Below are 17,738 nucleotides of genomic sequence, written 5' to 3'. Positions count from 1 at the left end.
GGAGAAGGACTTGGGGATCCTAGTTAATGATAAACTTACCTGGAGCAGCCAGTGCCAGGCAGCAGCTGCCAAGGCAAACAGAATCACAGGGTGCATTAAGAGGTCTGGGTACACATAATGAGAGAATTATACTGCCTCTGTACAAATCCCTGGTTAGACCGCACATGGAGAACTGTGTACAATTTTGTGCCTTGGTGCTCAGGAAGGATATAATGGAACTAGAGCGAGTACAAAAGGAATGCGACAACATTAATAAAGGGGATTGGGGAACTACAATACCCAGAGAGATTAGCAAAATTAGGCTGGAGTCACACTGGCGAATAAAACGGACGAATGCAATGCGATAAAAAATCGCATTGCATTCGAACCCATGTTATTCTATGGGGCAGCTCCCATCATGCGATTTTTTTATTGCATCCGATCCTCTGACTGAGACAATCGCAGCATGCTGCGATTGTCACCGATTTTCGGATCGGATTCGACAATGCATGTCTATGGGGGCGAGAAAAGATGGGATTGCAAACGGACCAGATGTGTGAGTGCGATAAAAATCGCACCAAAAGCCGGCAATTTTTTTTTCTAAATACAGTAAAATCACAGTGTCCAGTTAAATAAAGCAACAAATTAATAGATATAGACACATTAAATAAATATATATATTTTTATAAATAAATATATATATATATATATATATATATATATATGTTATAGAGACACATTAATACAGTGGGGAAAAAAAGTATTTAGTCAGTCAGCAATAGTGCAAGTTCCACCACTTAAAAAGATGAGAGGCGTCTGTAATTTACATCATAGGTAGACCTCAAATATGGGAGACAAACTGAGAAAAAAAAATCCAGAAAATCACATTGTCTGTTTTTTTTTTCATTTTATTTGCATATTATGGTGGAAAATAAGTATTTGGTCAGAAACAAAATTTCATCTCAATACTTTGTGATATATCCTTTGTTGGCAATGACAGAGGTCAAACGTTTTCTGTAAGTCTTCACAAGGTTGCCACACACTGTTGTTGGTATGTTGGCCCATTCCTCCATGCAGATCTCCTCTAGAGCAGTGATGTTTTTGGCTTTTCGCTTGGCAACACGGACTTTCAACTCCCTCCAAAGGTTTTCTATAGGGTTGAGATCTGGAGACTGGCTAGGCCACTCCAGGACCTTGAAATGCTTCTTACGAAGCCACTCCTTCATTGCCCTGACGGTGTGCTTTGGATCATTGTCATGTTGAAAGACCCAGCCACGTTTCATCTTCAATGCCCTTGCTGATGGAAGGAGGTTTGCACTCAAAATCTCACGATACATGGCCCCATTCATTCTTTCATGTACCCGGATCAGTCGTCCTGGCCCCTTTGCAGAGAAACAGCCCCAAAGCATGATGTTTCCACCACCATGCTTTACAGTAGGTATGGTGTTTGATGGATGCAACTCAGTATTCTTTTTCCTCCTAACACGACAAGTTGTGTTTCTACCAAACAGTTCCAGTTTGGTTTCATCAGACCATAGGACATTCTCCCAAAACTCTTCTGGATCATCCAAATGCTCTCTAGCAAACTTCAGACGGGCCCGGACATGTACAGGCTTAAGCAGTGGGACACGTCTGGCACTGCAGGATCTGAGTCCATGGTGGCGTAGTGTGTTACTTATGGTAGGCCTTGTTACATTGGTCCCAGCTCTCTGCAGTTCATTCACTAGTTCCCCCCGCGTGGTTCTGGGATTTTTGCTCACCGTTCTTGTGATCATTCTGACCCCACGGGGTGGGATTTTGCGTGGAGCACTAGATCGAGGGAGATTATCAGTGGTCTTGTATGTCTTCCATTTTCTAATTATTGCTCCCACAGTTGATTTCTTCACTCCAAGCTGGTTGGCTATTGCAGATTCAGTCTTCCCAGCCTGGTGCAGGGCTACAATTTTGTTTCTGGTGTCCTTTGACAGCTCTTTGGTCTTCACCATAGTGGAGTTTGGAGTCAGACTGTTTGAGGGTGTGCACAGGTGTCTTTTTATACTGATAACAAGTTTAAACAGGTGCCATTACTACAGGTAATGAGTGGAGGAAAGAGGAGACTCTTAAAGAAGAAGTTACAGGTCTGTGAGAGCCAGAAATCTTGATTGCTTGTTTCTGACCAAATACTTATTTTCCACCATAATATGCAAATAAAATGAAAAAAAAACAGACAATGTGATTTTCTGGATTTTTTTTTCTCAGTTTGTCTCCCATAGTTGAGGTCTACCTATGATGTAAATTACAGACGCCTCTCATCTTTTTAAGTGGTGGAACTTGCACTATTGCTGACTGACTAAATACTTTTTTTCCCCACTGTATATATATTTCTAGTTCATATAGTTCTTAATTGCAGAATAGCCGCTGACACATTAGCCGGCTTTTGGATAACATTCTCCTGCCCGACATGAAATGACACGTGGTTTACATATAGTTAACCATTTCATTTCATGTTTTTTTTTTTATGTCTATCACTATTAATTATATGAGGGCTTGTGGGTTAAATTTTGGGCTTGTAGGGGTTCATTTAAGGGGTTAATTCGTTGTATTAAATTACGGGGACTCCCTGCAGCCTCAGTGACGTCAGCGGGAGTCTCCGCAATTTAATACAACAAATTAACCCCTTAAATGAACCCCTACAAGCCCAAAATTTAACCCACAAGCCCTCATATAATTAATAGTGATAGACATAAAAAAAAACATGAAATGAAATGGTTAACTATATGTAAACCATGTGTCATTTCATGTCGGGCAGGAGAATGTTATACATAAGCTGGCTAATGTGTCAGCGGCTATTCTGCAATTAAGAACTGTATGAACTAGAAATATATATATTAATGTGTCTCTATAACATGTATAAAATATATATATATATGTATATATATATTTATTTAATGTGTCTAGATCTATTAATTAGTTTGTGTGGGGAAACCTGTCATTGGGCTCCATTATATGTCCATTTTGCTTTCCTGCGAGAAAATCTCGCAGGACGAATGTCAAAAGGATGCTTACATGCGATTAAAATCGCATCAATGAAGATAAATCGCATCAAAAACGCATCACTGGTTAAGATACTTTTGTGCGATTTCGGACCGTTAAAATGGGACCGATTTTTTATTCGTTGTGTGTGACTCCAGCCTTAGGATTATAGAGTCTAGAAAAAAGACAACTGAGGGGCGACCTAATAGCCATGTATAAGTATATAAGGGGACAATACAAATATCTCTCCGAGGATCTGTTTATACCAAGGAAGGTGACGGTCACAAGGGGGCATTCTCTGCGTCTGGAGGAGAAAAGGTTTTCCACCAACATAGAAGAGGATTCTTTACTGTTAGGGCAGTGAGAATCTGGAATTCCTTTCCTGAGGAGGTGGTGATGGCGAATTCAGTCGAGGGGTTTAAGAGAGGCCTGGATATCTTCCTGGAGTGTAACAATATTGTATCTTACAGTTATTAGGGTCGTTAGAAGGACGTAGATCTGGGGATTTATTCTGACGGAATATAGGCTGAACTGGATGGACAAATGTCTTTTTTCGGCCTTGCTAACTATGTCTTAATACTGTATGTAAATGTGCTGTTCAGGACTATGGGCCAGACATTAATCTGCATGAGAATTTGCATCCAGAGAATATTTTACATGAATGGAGGAGTTACCAGTGTGATGTGTAATGACTGACAGTCTACTCTCCTGATCTACAGTACATGAGAAGCTCTGAAGAGGGACAGAAGTGCACATAAAATAGGGCAATACCATCTGGTAAAGGATGGGTATAATCGATGCTGTGTGCAGGCACAACCCCTTTAAAGGCTTGAAAGCCGTCGCTGCTGCCCTGTAGCTGGAGTAAAAAGTGCTTCCAGAGGTATAATGGCAAAAATGGAAATTAGCATGTTTAGGTGAGCTGCGCGGTGAGCTGCGCTGCGGGAATGAAGAGCCTTGGGATTACAAAATGTTTATTATTAATACCAATGCATTTCTGCGCCGGACCTGTGGCTTTTTCAACTTATAAAAACAAAGTGGTTAGGGTTGGGATTTGGGTTAGGGCTGTGTTGGGGTTAGGGTTGGAGTTAGAATAGGGAAGCGTTCCTCTGTTTAGGTACATCAGGGGGGTCTCCAAACGAGACGTGGCGCCCGCCATTGATTCCAGCCAATTTTGCGATCAAAAAGTCAAACGGTGTTCCTTCCCTTCTGAGCTCTGCCATGTGCCCAAACAGTGGTTTTCCCCCACATGCGGGGTACTGGCATACTCAGGAGAAATTGCACAACAAATTTTGTGGTCCAGTTTCTTTTGAAAAAAGTAAAATGTTCATTTTTTCCTTCCACATTTCTTTAGTTCTCATGAAGCACTTGAAGGGTTAATAAACTTCTTGATGGTGGGATGGCTTTTATGCTATGTTTGATCAAATACAGTATTACTAAGAACTCTGTATGATTTAAATGCACTTTTGCTTTTTACTTAATTATAGCAGGGTTTTTTTCATTTTGTCTTTTGTAGGTTTTGTAAACTTCTTGAATGTGGTTTTGCGCACTTTGAGGGGTGCAGTTTTTAGAATGGTGTCACTTTTGGGTATTTTCTGTTATATTGACACCCCAAACTCACTTGAAATGTGATGTAGTCCCTAAAAAAATGGTTTTGTAAATTTTGCTGTAAAAATAAGAAATCGCTGGTCAACTTATAACGTCCTAACAAAAACATTTTGTTTCCAAAATTGTGCTGATGTAAAGTTTACATGTGGGAAATGTTATTTATTTTGCGTGACACCACTCTCTGATTTAAGGGCACAAAAATTAAAAGTTTGAAAATTGCAAAATTTTCAAAATTTTTGCCAAATTTCCATTTTTTTCAGAAATAAATGCAAGTCATCTCAAAGAAATTTTACCAATAACATGAAGTACAATTGTCACAAAAAACATTCTCAAAATCAGTGGGATACGTTGAAGCGTTCCAGAGCTTTAACCTCATAAAGTGACAGTGGTCAGAATTGTAAAAATTGGCCTGGTCATTAAGTACCAAATTGGCTCGGTCACCAAGGGGTTAAAAAGTTTTTTAAAAATTAAAATTACATAAAACGTTAAATCACTCCCATTTTCCAATAAAAGAAATAAACATATTTGGTATCGCCATAATTTCCAATTTATCAAGAAATAAAATTACTTCAGCCATAGATGAAACACTGACCAGAAAAAAAATATTAAAAATACAAGAATTGTAGCATTTTGCTCACCGCACGCCTCACAAAAAATGCAATAAAGAGCGAGTAAAACATCAAATGCGTCACAAAATGGTATCAATGAAACGACCAGCTTGGCACACAAAATTCAAAGGTGTCACACAGATCCATCAATGGAAAATAAAAAAGTTACGAGTCTGATAAAATGGTGGCACAAATCAATTTTTTTTTAAACATGCAGTCATGAATTTTTTTAACCACTTTAACATAAAAAAAAAACAAAAAACTATACAAGTTTGCCATCACCAGAATTGTACAGATCTGGAGAAATCAGGTCACTTTGCCCAAGCTGCTTTAAAGAATTCTTTTTGCGGTACATGAGCTTCACATGAAAATCGAAATTATAATGATAATTTACAAGTATCACAGCAAATACAATACTACTACCTGCTCTTAAAATCACTGGAGCCTGCGGCTAGAAGGACGTTGTTTGGATGCCAGTCCAAGCTCAGGACTGTGGAGCGGATTGGCTTCTTGATATGCTTGCAGACCCACCTATAATGAAAAGTACAGAACGTTACATGACGAGGGTTTTGACACATGGATGTCACAAAGATTTTTTTTTCATTTAGTGAAAGCAAGCAGAAAGTGTTTACCATCTTGAAAGTGGAAAGACATTGAAAAACAGTATGTTATAAAGTTTTATAAATTTACAGTATACAATAATTACTTTACAAGCCAAGCAACTCAATAAAATTCAAGGAGGGCTGTTATGAATGAGTCACCGAGGAGGAAAAAACAAAAAGCAAGCTAAGCCCAGAATACCGGAGAGGTTGGTAACTAGCGGATTGCAGACCCCTGATCCTATCCACAACAACTAGCAGTAGCCGTGGAGCGTGCCTACGGTGGTCCTAGACACCACGTCACGGCCGGAGAACTAAATAAGCCTAAAGAAAGAAAGGGAAAATCTAAACTGCCCCAGAGCAGACCCCAAAGCAATAGTCAGCCCCCAACATGTATTGTCGGTGAAACAAGATGAAAACACAGACACAGGCAGAAAGATAGGCTGAGCAAATGATGGGGCCCTCGCTAACAAGAAAGGACAGGAAAGAAAAGCTGCTGTCTGCAATCATGCAAAAAACCCTGCCAAAAAGAATGTCCAACACGTCTGATAGAAAAAGGCCCTGAAGTCGCTAGACTTCAAAACACTATATCAGCACTCAGGTATATTCTGAAGATTGAGCAAAAGAGATCAACTGATCAGAGACAAAAATGGGGATTCAGCCCAGTCCCAGCCAGGGCTGGCTGAACACAAAAACTAAGTAAACCAGACAAAAACTCATATGAACAATAGCAGAGAAAACTTAGCTTTAGGAAGGCAGGAACCAAACTGGAAACCAGGAACCACAGTCAGGAAAAATCACCAGCAAGAAACTAGGGAGTCGGCTGCCTTAAATCCAATCAAACTCCTGATGTCCAATCGTAGTCCTCTTCCTCAGGTGGCCGGTCTCTGCCATTTGGATCAGCTTCATTACCTCCCTTCACCAACAGAGGGAGTCCAGATAGAGCACTCACTACTCCTCTGTCAGCACAGCCAGCTCCATAACCCTCGCCAGAAGCCAGAGGCAAACCCGAAAATGAGCTCACAACAGAGGGCTAATGATAATTTGATTTTTTTTCTTAGTGTGCCTGTGTATGTGAATAGTGATATAGAAAGCTATGGCCCCAATTCATCATTTGGGAATTTTTTAAAGTCACTTTCTTTTTTTATTTTGTGGAATTTTGGAGCAAAATTATCAAAATGGCACAAATTTTTAAAAAATGGCCTTTCTTACTTGCTTGAACTATTTTGCGCTAAAAATTTGCAAAAAAATTGGACAAAAATTTTGGAGTACTAAAAAACAATCCAGGGGGAACTGGAGTGAAGTTGCATGAAATTTTGAAATTGTTTAAAAAGTTGCAACTGATGAATCGGGCTAAAACGTGGAATTGCTAGACTGCGAAAAAGGTGCATATAGAATAATGAATTGGTTGCAAACCAAATAAAAGGCACAAAACTAGACAAAAAACAGGCGCAAAGGCAACGGCCTAAATATACAACAAATAAAGAGTTAAAATATATTCACCAGTCATTTTCTTGCTCAAAATAACAGATTGAGATGAGCCTCGAACCACTGCCCACTGCAAACTTATTTTCTTTTGGGGACCACTTGACGCATCGTGCAGCGCGGTTTATCCGGAGGATGACAAGTGTTGGTTTCCACGTATTGTTTCGCAGAGTCCAGACATAGGCATTTCTATCAGTGCCACACGTCACAATACGATTACTCTCAGGGGCCCAATCTATGCCTAGGGTAAAGTGCACGAATGGTTTAGAAGTCAAGTCCTCACTATTACCTAGTTGTCACAGCTGTCATATTATTACTGTACACCAGATAGAGGATATCACACCATTGTTGTAGGGAAAAAGTTAACAAATCAGCCTGATACCATCTGGGAAAACCTGTCATTAAAAAACGACAAAATATAATTAAATGAACAGAAAACAACTGGCATTTTGAAGCTAAAAATATTTTAATTTTATTTCACACATAATATAAAAAGACTACAAAGCCAAAATATATAAGGTGACATAAACAGGTCATAGGTAACAGTACAAGTAATATGTTATAATGTTGAAAAGTTAGAACAATGGGTATCCTAGGTAGGGAATGTCATTAATGATTTAATTAGTGATATCATCAGTGATTTATAAACCCAAACCATGTATATACAACAAGAATAGTCTTACCCTTCATAGGGTGATGCAAAGTGACCAAAAACCATGCGCCCCGATGCGTTTCGCTTAATCCCGCTTGCTTACTCAGTGGAACTAATGACTATTAGTAGTCATTAGTTGTGCCCACTTATTCCCCGTGAGCTATGAGCTTGGTTACATCTACTACCACAATTCAAGTGGGAGCATTGTGCCAAATACAGAAGGGAACATTGTTCACTCACCATGTACTTATTCTTTTAACCCTTTAATAACTGCCTTCTTTTGGTGCTGTTTGTTCATATCAAAGAAAAGAAATGGAATAATATCTCTCACCTGTGACTTGTCCATTGTGCTCTTTTAGCTCTTGAATTTTGGTCCACTTGTCTCCATCCTTTTTGTAAATATGGACATCATGACTGTTCGGACAAAAGGCAATTTCTGAAAAAAAAATTAAAGGACTTCCAATAAAAGTATTGTCAATGACTCTTGATACTTTCAATGCCATGTCAACCTGTATAGTGCTACGTCATAAACGTGGCTCATAATTATTCTGCATGGGTTGACAGCATTGCATGTGAGAACTGGGCTCTCCTCACATCGACATTTTGAAATCCCAATTGTCTGTTCAGTTTTAGGAACAGACAAGCAGAATTCATGCCCAAAATGGATCCATAACTCATGCAGACAGATCAGAGAGACGCCATTAATTATTATCATAGAATCATAGAATCATAGATTATGGAGTCTGTCTGTATTCTCTTATATGTACAGTTTTTGAGTGATAAAAAAGGTTCTCCATCCTTAACTGAAGAAGCATTTATTATGGGAATTCCCCTATTACTGCTGTCCACTCAGATATATGGTACATTAGTGGGTAAGAGTGATATGTGCTAATTTATTAACCGCCTTTTGCATGGGGTGGTGGCAATTGCCTGGAATAACACTGGCCCATTGTAAGGAACCACTGATCAAACTAGAAATGCCTCTTTTTTGTTTGATTTGATGATATCTTTTCGATGGTCTTAGCAATGATCCCTCTTGTGTAATCTGGAATGTGGTGATATAAAGTGTATGAGAGATCGGGTGGGGTAAGGGGGTAACGATCATGCATAGAACCCCCAGGCAGACCATTGTTACATGTAGATGAAAGTAAATGAGTGTCAAGCAACTTCCTTTATAGTTGACTGGCGCCAATTTATCAGCCCACTTTACTGTGTCTTTCCTTATACTAAAGATTGACCACATGATCAACTCTGCACCTTCTAAATTAAAGTCAATGAGTTTATCACCCTGAAAGTATTGATTCTTTACTGGAATCAGGACAGTAGCACAAGACCATCTTCATGGCTTTTTAATTTTTTATTAAATAAGAAATGCAGCAAGGTGTCAAGTTAAAAATAACATTAATATCAAAACGCAGCAGCTGTATATAAAATTATTCTATTGTTAAGTTTAGCCATTTAGCAAATAAAATATTGAACTATAAGTCAGTTGACAAAGTTTCCCACACAGTGATTGAAACATCTGATGGCCAAATCAAGAAATGTAGTGCCTGATTTAGAGAACTCACTTTACTATCTGTAGATGGGCCTTATCATATTGCTGATATTTTCCAGTTCTTTGGCCCAGATTTCATAAATCTAATTCTCTATATGTCATACTATAGTAATTTGAGAACTTACGAGTTCTATCTTTGTTCCAAGCATGGCAGCTTATGGGTTCCAAGAGGAAGCTGTGAAAAGCCATTCCTATGTAAAGGACAAAAATACATGACATATGAAATAATAACTTGTTACTATTTGTGTCTTAAAGGGAATCTGTCACCCTTTTTTTTCAGCTTGCAGCTGCCGGCATAGACATCGGGGTCCGATCCGGTGGGCGTTGCGTTCCGGTCCGACGCCTCCCTTCTTCATGTGATGACGTCCTCTTCTCCCTCTTCTCCCGTCCTGTTATGGCTGCGGCGCAAGCGCACTACTCTGCCCTGTTGAGGACAGAGCAGAGTCCTGCAGTGCGCAGGCATCGGGAGAGGTCCAGCGCCTGCGCACTGCAGAATTCTGCTCTGCCCTCAACAGGGCAGAGCAGTGACTTGCGCCGCAGCCATTACAGGACGAGAGAAGAGGATGTCATCGCATGAAGAAGGGAGGCGTTGGACCGGACCGCAACGCCCATCGAACCGGACCGCCCACCCCGGTGAGTATAATATAATGTGTTTTTCTTATCTTTCAGGTTACATCGGAGGCTTATCTACAGCATTACAGAATGCTGTAGATAAGCCCCCGATGTCTATGCCGGCAGCTGCAAGCCGAAAAAAAGGATGACAGATTCAATTTAAGCATTGAAGAGGTTGTCTCACGAACAAAATACATTTTATTCAATAGATCTATATATTAATTGGATGTTTTTAAAAAAATGTTCCTGTACTGTGATTATCTTATGAATGTGCTGTGTACTGTGTAATGGCTGTGTCTGACCGTGCAGAGCTGCTCAGTTCATGTTCAGCACATAAGAGATTCTCAGCACAGGTACATTTTTTAACACATCTAATTGTAAAACCTATTCTTTCAAGAGCTATTAATTAAAATGTAATTTCCTTTAATATGAAAATTGGTGCTGCATCAACACATTTCATTCTCACATATAAATAAAAACCTTCCAAATGGACTAGTAAGAATTGTAAGAAAATACAAGTTTATTATTGATTTGTCTATAAATTATGGTAAAACCTATAAAAAGCATACCTTGCTTAAATAAAAGTACGGTAATGTGAGGACCATGTACTCCATGTGTTCCGTGTACCGCTAAGCAGAAGTAGATGACTGTTTATTATCTTTTCAAACAGAAAACAAATTAACCCCTCTGAATTCTCCATTAATGGCAATGATTAAGCCTTATTTCACATGTAGTGACCATGTTGCATTTTTTGTCACAGCAGAACCTCAACATCCTTGCTGTAATGTCTGAAAATCATACGAGAGTGACTGCTACAAAAAAAAGCAACATGGCCGCTACATGTGAACACAGTTTAAGGTTACCCATACAGTTGGGTACGAGTCATCTGATGGCAACACTGCAAAAACATCTGGTTCTAAAGGGGTTGTCCACTAATTTTTATATTAAAAATGGGCCCATGGGGTTTTGAAAGCAAAAAAAGAACATATAGTCACCTACTGGACCCCTTTGTTCTCCAAGCCTATTCTTCCAGAAGAGGACGTTGCGTGATCATACAGCCAATCAGTGGCCACGAGAGTTGATGCCAATCGATTCATTAGACCCTGTCCACAGACCAAGTTGATGTAAGCCCCGAGAACTGTCTCCTACCTCCTGGCATTCGTGACTCTTCTTTTGATTACCCGGCTTTGCAACATCATCGTTGTGGCCTCACTCACATGGCCAGCTAATCAAAAGAAAACGCGGAGTAGACGGCTGTCAGAGCTTCCATCCAATGGCTAGAGATTACTGAACTGGCTGATAGACTAGGTCCTGTGGATCAATTTGCACCAACACTAGCAGCCATTTATTGACTGCAGCCTTCTCATTCCGAGATAGTTGGAAAAAGTATGTGGATTTGTTATTGGGTTTGTGCCTTACAACCTCAGGCGAAGCACATAAACACAATGTACTTCACACAGACTTGATATGAGCCTGAAAACAATGTTGTGAAACTGCATAAACGTGTGGCAAACACAGTGTAGGTATGGTTGTGCTCAAAACTTTACATACTCCAGCAGAATTTTTGCTTTCTTGGCCTTTTTTCAGAGAATATGAATGATAACACAAAAACTTTTTCTCCACTCATGGTTAGCAGTTGGGTGAAGCCATTTATTGTCAAACTATTGTGTTTTCTCTTTTTAAATCATAATGACAACCCAGAACATCCAAATGACCCTGATCAAAAGTTCACATATCCCATTTCTTAATACCGTGTATTGCCCCCTCTAACATCAATGACAATTTGATGGCTTTTGTGGTAGTTGTGGATGAGGTCTTTCTTTTCTCAGATGGTAAAGCTGCTCACTCTTCTTGGCAAAAAGCCTCCAGTTCCTATAAATTCCTGGGCTGTCTGGCATGAACTGCGCGCTTGAGATCTCCCCAGAGTGTCTCAATGATATTGAGGTCAGGAGACTGAGTTGGCCACTCTAGAACCTTCACTTTGTTCTGCTGTAGCCAATGACAGGTTGACTTGGCCATGTGTTTTGGATCGTTGTCATGTTGAAAGTCCAAGTACGTCCGGGCTGATGATTGCAAATTTGCCTCCAGTATTTGCTGATAACGTGCTACATTCATCTTTCCTTCAACTTTGACCAAGTTTCCTATGCCTTTGTAGCTCACACGTCCCCAAAATATCAGCGATCCACCTCCGTGCTTTAAAGTAGGAATGGTGTTCCTTTCATCATAGGCCTTCTTGACCTCTCTCCAAATGTAATGTTTATGGTTGTGGCCAATAAGTTCAATTTTGGCCTCATCACTCCAAATCACCTTGTTCCAGAAGTTTTGAGGTGATATATTTTGTGGCATTTGCGCAGCAATGGCTTTCTTCTGGCAACTCGACCATGCTGTCCATTTTCTTCAAGTGCCTCCTTATTGTGCATCTTGAAACAGCCACACAGCTAGTTTTCAGAGAGTCCAGTATTTCAGCTGATGTTATTTGTGATTTTTTCTTTGCCTCCTGAACAATTTTCCTGGCACTTGTGGACAAAATATTTGTTGGTCTACCTTACAGTGGATTTGTTTTTACAGAGCCCCTAATTTTCCATTTGTTAATCACAGATTGAACACTGCTGACTGACATTATCAATATCTTAGATATCTTTTGTATCCCTTTCCTGTTTTATACAGTTCAACTACCTTTTCCCGTAGATCTGTGGACAATTCTTTTGCTTTCCCCATGACTCACAATCCAGAAACGTCAGTGGCTGGATGAAAGATGCAAGAGTCTGTCTGGATCCCAGAAACTCACTCACCTTTTATGCATACACACTGATTATAAGCAAACAGCTCACAGATGAGGATGTTACGTTTAGTAGCCATTCGAACTCATTTGTGTCAACTTACTTTTCAAAATCACTTTATTTTTTTACTAATATACAAATTAACAGTATTATGTAATAACAATGGTATTAGAAAGGTTTGCAAATATATAACAGTAATGTGTTACATCATATTAATCAGTAAAGGTTATAAAATACCTATCTATACTAAACTATACTAAAACACTAACAGTATTATGTTATCCTTAAACAATAAAGTCAGGGGCAACGATTTTGTTACAGAATGTAAGAGAGATCAAGAAATATAACAACTGCGGATCAGGAAGCAAAGTCTGACCAGGGTTTCCACCTTTTTACGATAGGTTTCATAGTAGTTGTTTGCTATAGCATGACTTTTCTCATATAAATTGTGTAACGTCATTTTATCTACTTTATCACTTATACTTGGAATAGCATAATCCCTCCAAAATGCTGAGATAGCATTTTTAGTTATCAAGAAAAGGTTGACTAATGACAATACGGCCATCTGAGGTGTCAAAGTAGCGTTTTGTTTAGTAATTTTGTTTATTATTTTTGAGACTTCTGTCCACAATGGCCTGATTTTAGGGCATTCCCAAAATATAGGAATCAAGTCACCGGAGAAAGCACAATTCCTCCAGCATTCCTGAGATTTACCAGGAAAAATCCGGGCCAATTTAGAGGATGTAAAATACCATCTAGATGCAATTTTATAATATGACTCGTGTAGGGAGGCACAAATATTTGAAGAATATGTTGTTCTGAAAGCACAATACCACTGTTCAAGAGAGATTGTAATATTGAGGTCTTTTTCCCAATTAAGCATATAAGGAGTTTTCTCAATCTCCTGTGCCGAATTCAGAAAATTATAAATGTTCCTTGATTTCCAATGGGCCATGTTATCAGGGTTGCATAGCAACAAACCAGTGGATTCTGTGATAAGTGATTTTTTCCTCAAAAATTTCAAAATTTACTTTTTTATCGTCAAACATAACTTAAGATCTTGAGAGGAAAATTTATATTGAACATGCAAAGATTTGTTGCTCATAAATTACTTGCCATCAAGTAGATCTTTGACTAAAGTAATCTTTTCCTGATTCCAAAAAGGTTGGAATTTCCTTCCCCAAGACTAGTCCAAAGAACTTCAAAATAATGCTCTTCAGTTGTTGGTATATCGTGCCTCTTTTATTATAGACTTGAGATTTGGCTAAATATTTCCAAGCCAGAAGAGTAGCCCACATAGTTGGGGAAGCAGTAGTAATTGGACTTGAAGATAAGATAAAATTCAATATCAGATTAAAAAGACAATCATTTTTGTTATAATATTTTTCATTCTCTGTCCATGCTGGAGTGTTGTCAGGATTAATGCAATGTAATGATTGTTTAATCAAATTAGTATAATAATAATTAATTCAATTTGGAAGAGCAAGACCCCCCTTTAATTTATTTTTGATAAGAATATTAAAAGCTATTCTGGCTCTTTTCTTGTTACACATGAAATTATTCACTATGGTTTGTAGCTTTCTAAGGAATTTTAATGGGAAAACTAATGGAATGGCTCTAAAAATATAAAGGATTTTTGGAAGTGTGAAAAGTTTGAATAAGATAATTCTACCCAGCCACGATATTTCGTGTTTGACAAATTGTTCAACTCCGTTTTAGTGTCTTTAATAGTCTTTTGTAAGTTGAGTTCAACCGTTTTACGGAAGTCTCTAGTAGTAAAGATTCCGAGGTAAGTAATGGCTTCTTTTTGCCACTCAAAATCCGAACATTTTTTAATATCCAATATTACCGTATTACGCAAGAAAAAATCCAAAACATTTGACTTAGATTCGTTAATTTTGTAATATGAAACCTTAGAAAATTCTTCAAAGACTTGTAAACATTTTTTAATGGAATCTAATGGATTAGTAAGGCTTAAAATAATATCGTCTGCAGAAAGATTTAATTTGTAATGGTTTTTGCCCATACGAACACCTTCAATATCTTTATTAATTCTAATATACTTGGCGAAAGGTTCCATAATTAATGCAAACAACAGGGGTGAAAGAGGGCACCCCTGCCTTGTCCCATTAGTTATGAATATTTGTTTTGACAGATGGTTATTAGCAAAAACATTTGCGGACAGATACGCATATAATGCCATAATTGTTTTTATTACATTATGTTTTGATTGAAACCAAATTTCTGAAGGGTGGCGATAAGGAAGTCCCAATTTACCCTATCAAATGCTTTCTCAGCATCCAAAGCCACAAATAGAGAAGGGATTTTTTCACTTTAATAAAGTGCATCAAGTCCAAAATATTCCGAGTACCATCGCAGGTTTGGCGACCCTCAATAAAACCTAGTTGATCTTTGTGTATGATTTTAGGTAGAATTTTTTTGAGTCTATTTGTAATGATTTTTGAGTAAATTTTTACGTCGGTGTTTATTAACGATATGGGTCGATAGTTTTGGACTGATTCTAGGTCACAATTAGATTTAGGAATCAATGAGATAATAGCTCGAAGCATTTCTGGGGGGGAATTCGCCAACCCGCGATGCCTTATTGAAAACCTGAATTAAGTAAGGTACGAGATGGGAAGCAAAGTTTTGGTAATATTCATTGGAATACCCATCGGGACCGGGGGACTTCTTAACTTTCAAATTTTTAACGACTTCCAAAACCTCGGGCGCGGAGAAAGGAGCATTAATAAAAGACAGCTGTTGTTTAGAGATTTTAGGAAGTTTAATCTGGGAAAGAAAATTATTGATAGTATATTTTTCTGGTTGTTGAGTATCTTGACTAAATTTAAGGTTGTATAGAGACAAATAGTAGTCTGGAAATGCATCCGCAATATCTTTGGGATGTTCTTTCAACATACCTTTATATTTAATTTTCTTAATTCTATTCTTAATTCTAATTGCTTTAAACCTCTGGGCCATAAGTCTGGTTGGTTTGTTAAAAGAGGAATAGTAATTGGATTTCATAATCCAAGTAAATTTGTCATACGCATTAAAAGGAGCTGATCTTAATTCTACTCTTAATCTAATAATTTGTGAGTGAATATCCGGCGAAAGTATGGGAAATTTTTGCTGTGACTCTTCTTTGGTTTTAATCTCTAAAAGTAAGTCATGGATTTTTTCTTTATTTTGTTTCTTATTAATGTACGCCATTCGAGTTAAAACACCTAATTACTGCCTTATGTTCATTCCATAACGTGAACGGGCATAAGTCTTCTACATTATGTTCCTGAAAGTAATTGATAATAGCCAATTCAATTTCTTTTTTAAATTTTGGAGAATTTATAAGGGATGAGTTGCACCTCCAAATAAAGTTGGATTGAAGAGGTCTGCCTAATAAAATTTCACCTAAAATAGGAGAATGATCCGAGAATGATCTTGGAAGTATCTCAACTTTGTTAAACTTAGAGATCGAGAAAGAGTCTGTGAGAAAGAGATCGATCCTGGAAAAGGTTTTGTGTACTTCTGAAAAATGTGTATATTCCAAAGACGAGGTATTTAAGCACCTAAAAACATCTAAATATTCGTTTTTGTATAGCCAATTTTTCAAAACTGGGAAAGAAGATCTTGTCGGGGATGTGGAATCTAGTAAACCATCAGGGACAATATTGAAGTCACCGACTAAAATTACAGTACCTTTTTTAATTTCTTGTATCTTTTTATCTAGATTGTTCATAAAACGCATATGAGTGTTCCTAGGCGCATAGATGTTTGCAATAGTTGTTAACTGATTATTAATCAGGCAAACCAAAATTAAATACCTCCCTTCAGAATCTTATATATACTCATTGATAATCTCAAATGAAATATAATTTTTAACTATCGTGATTACTCCCGCTTTCTTTTTTTCATTCAATGATTCATAAAAAAATGGGAAATTTTTGTTCTCTATCTTAGGATGTCCTTCTCTGGCCAGTTTTACCTCCTGAAGGCAGATAATATTCGCCTTGCTATTTCTAATCTCTCTCCATGTAATGTGTCTCTTTACAGGACTATTTAGACCCCTAACATTCAATGATAATATCTTAACCATATAAAAAATAGAAAAAGAATAAATACAAACAATCTAATTTTACAAATTAAGGAGAATCCAATACTTCTTGGATATTCCTCCTAGATGGGAAAGTTCGTGGTAAAGCTGAGGAGATTCTCTGCATTTTTAAAATATTACAATAGCTTTCATGGTTTCAAATTCAACCGGGTACTTCTTCCCTTTTACCCAGAGATGAAAGGAAGGACATACCATCTTGAGGAGAAAGTATTGAAATTATTTTACCCCATAATTAGTGTTGAGCATTCCGATACTGCAAATATCTGGTATCGGCCGATATTCGCTGTATTGGAATTCCGATACCGAGTACCGATATTTTTACAATATCGAATACCGGAATCGGAAGTTCCCATAATGCAATGAGCCAGTGTTGTGGCTGTGATTGGCTGCTGAAATGATGTCATCATGATGCGCGGTCTGTGCGGGCCTGCCGGGGGTCTGTGCGGGCCTGCCGGGGGTCTGTGCGGGCCTGCCGGGGTTGTGTGTGTGTGCAGGCATCGTCCGATGGGACTACAAGTCCCATCGGGCTATGCCTGCTACAATGACAGTGATTGACACATTAGCCAATGATGGGACAGTAGTCCACTGTGATTTTCTGGATTTTTTTTTCTCAGTTTGTCTCCCATAGTTGAGGTCTACCTATGATGTAAATTACAGACGCCTCTCATCTTTTTAAGTGGTGGAATTTGCACTATTGCTGACTGACTAAATACTTTTTTGCCCCACTGTATATGAAGTAT

At 38.3% G+C, this 17,738-nt stretch overlaps 1 protein-coding gene across 1 annotated transcript in view; it reads right to left on the bottom strand.

Moving 5' to 3' along the window:
- The window catches only part of ARPC1B (actin related protein 2/3 complex subunit 1B), a 102,663-nt gene that overhangs the window by 26,104 nt on the left and 58,821 nt on the right, over positions 1–17,738 (bottom strand). Inside the window, exons 2-5 of the mRNA XM_073546678.1 lie at positions 9,621–9,686; positions 8,272–8,376; positions 7,307–7,529; positions 5,628–5,735 (exon numbers count right to left, since the gene is read on the bottom strand). Coding sequence (XP_073402779.1) covers positions 5,628–5,735; positions 7,307–7,529; positions 8,272–8,376; positions 9,621–9,684 — 500 coding nt within the window. The 5' untranslated portion in view covers positions 9,685–9,686. The remainder of the gene's footprint in view (positions 1–5,627; positions 5,736–7,306; positions 7,530–8,271; positions 8,377–9,620; positions 9,687–17,738) is intronic.

The sequence above is a fragment of the Dendrobates tinctorius genome, unplaced genomic scaffold (genome assembly GCF_039654945.1).
Source record: "Dendrobates tinctorius isolate UK_male_01 unplaced genomic scaffold, ASM3965494v1 ptg000150l, whole genome shotgun sequence".
Lineage (NCBI taxonomy): Eukaryota > Metazoa > Chordata > Amphibia > Anura > Dendrobatidae > Dendrobates > Dendrobates tinctorius.
Note: the sequence above shows the minus strand (reverse complement) of the source record. Positions and strands in the feature narration are given on the sequence as shown.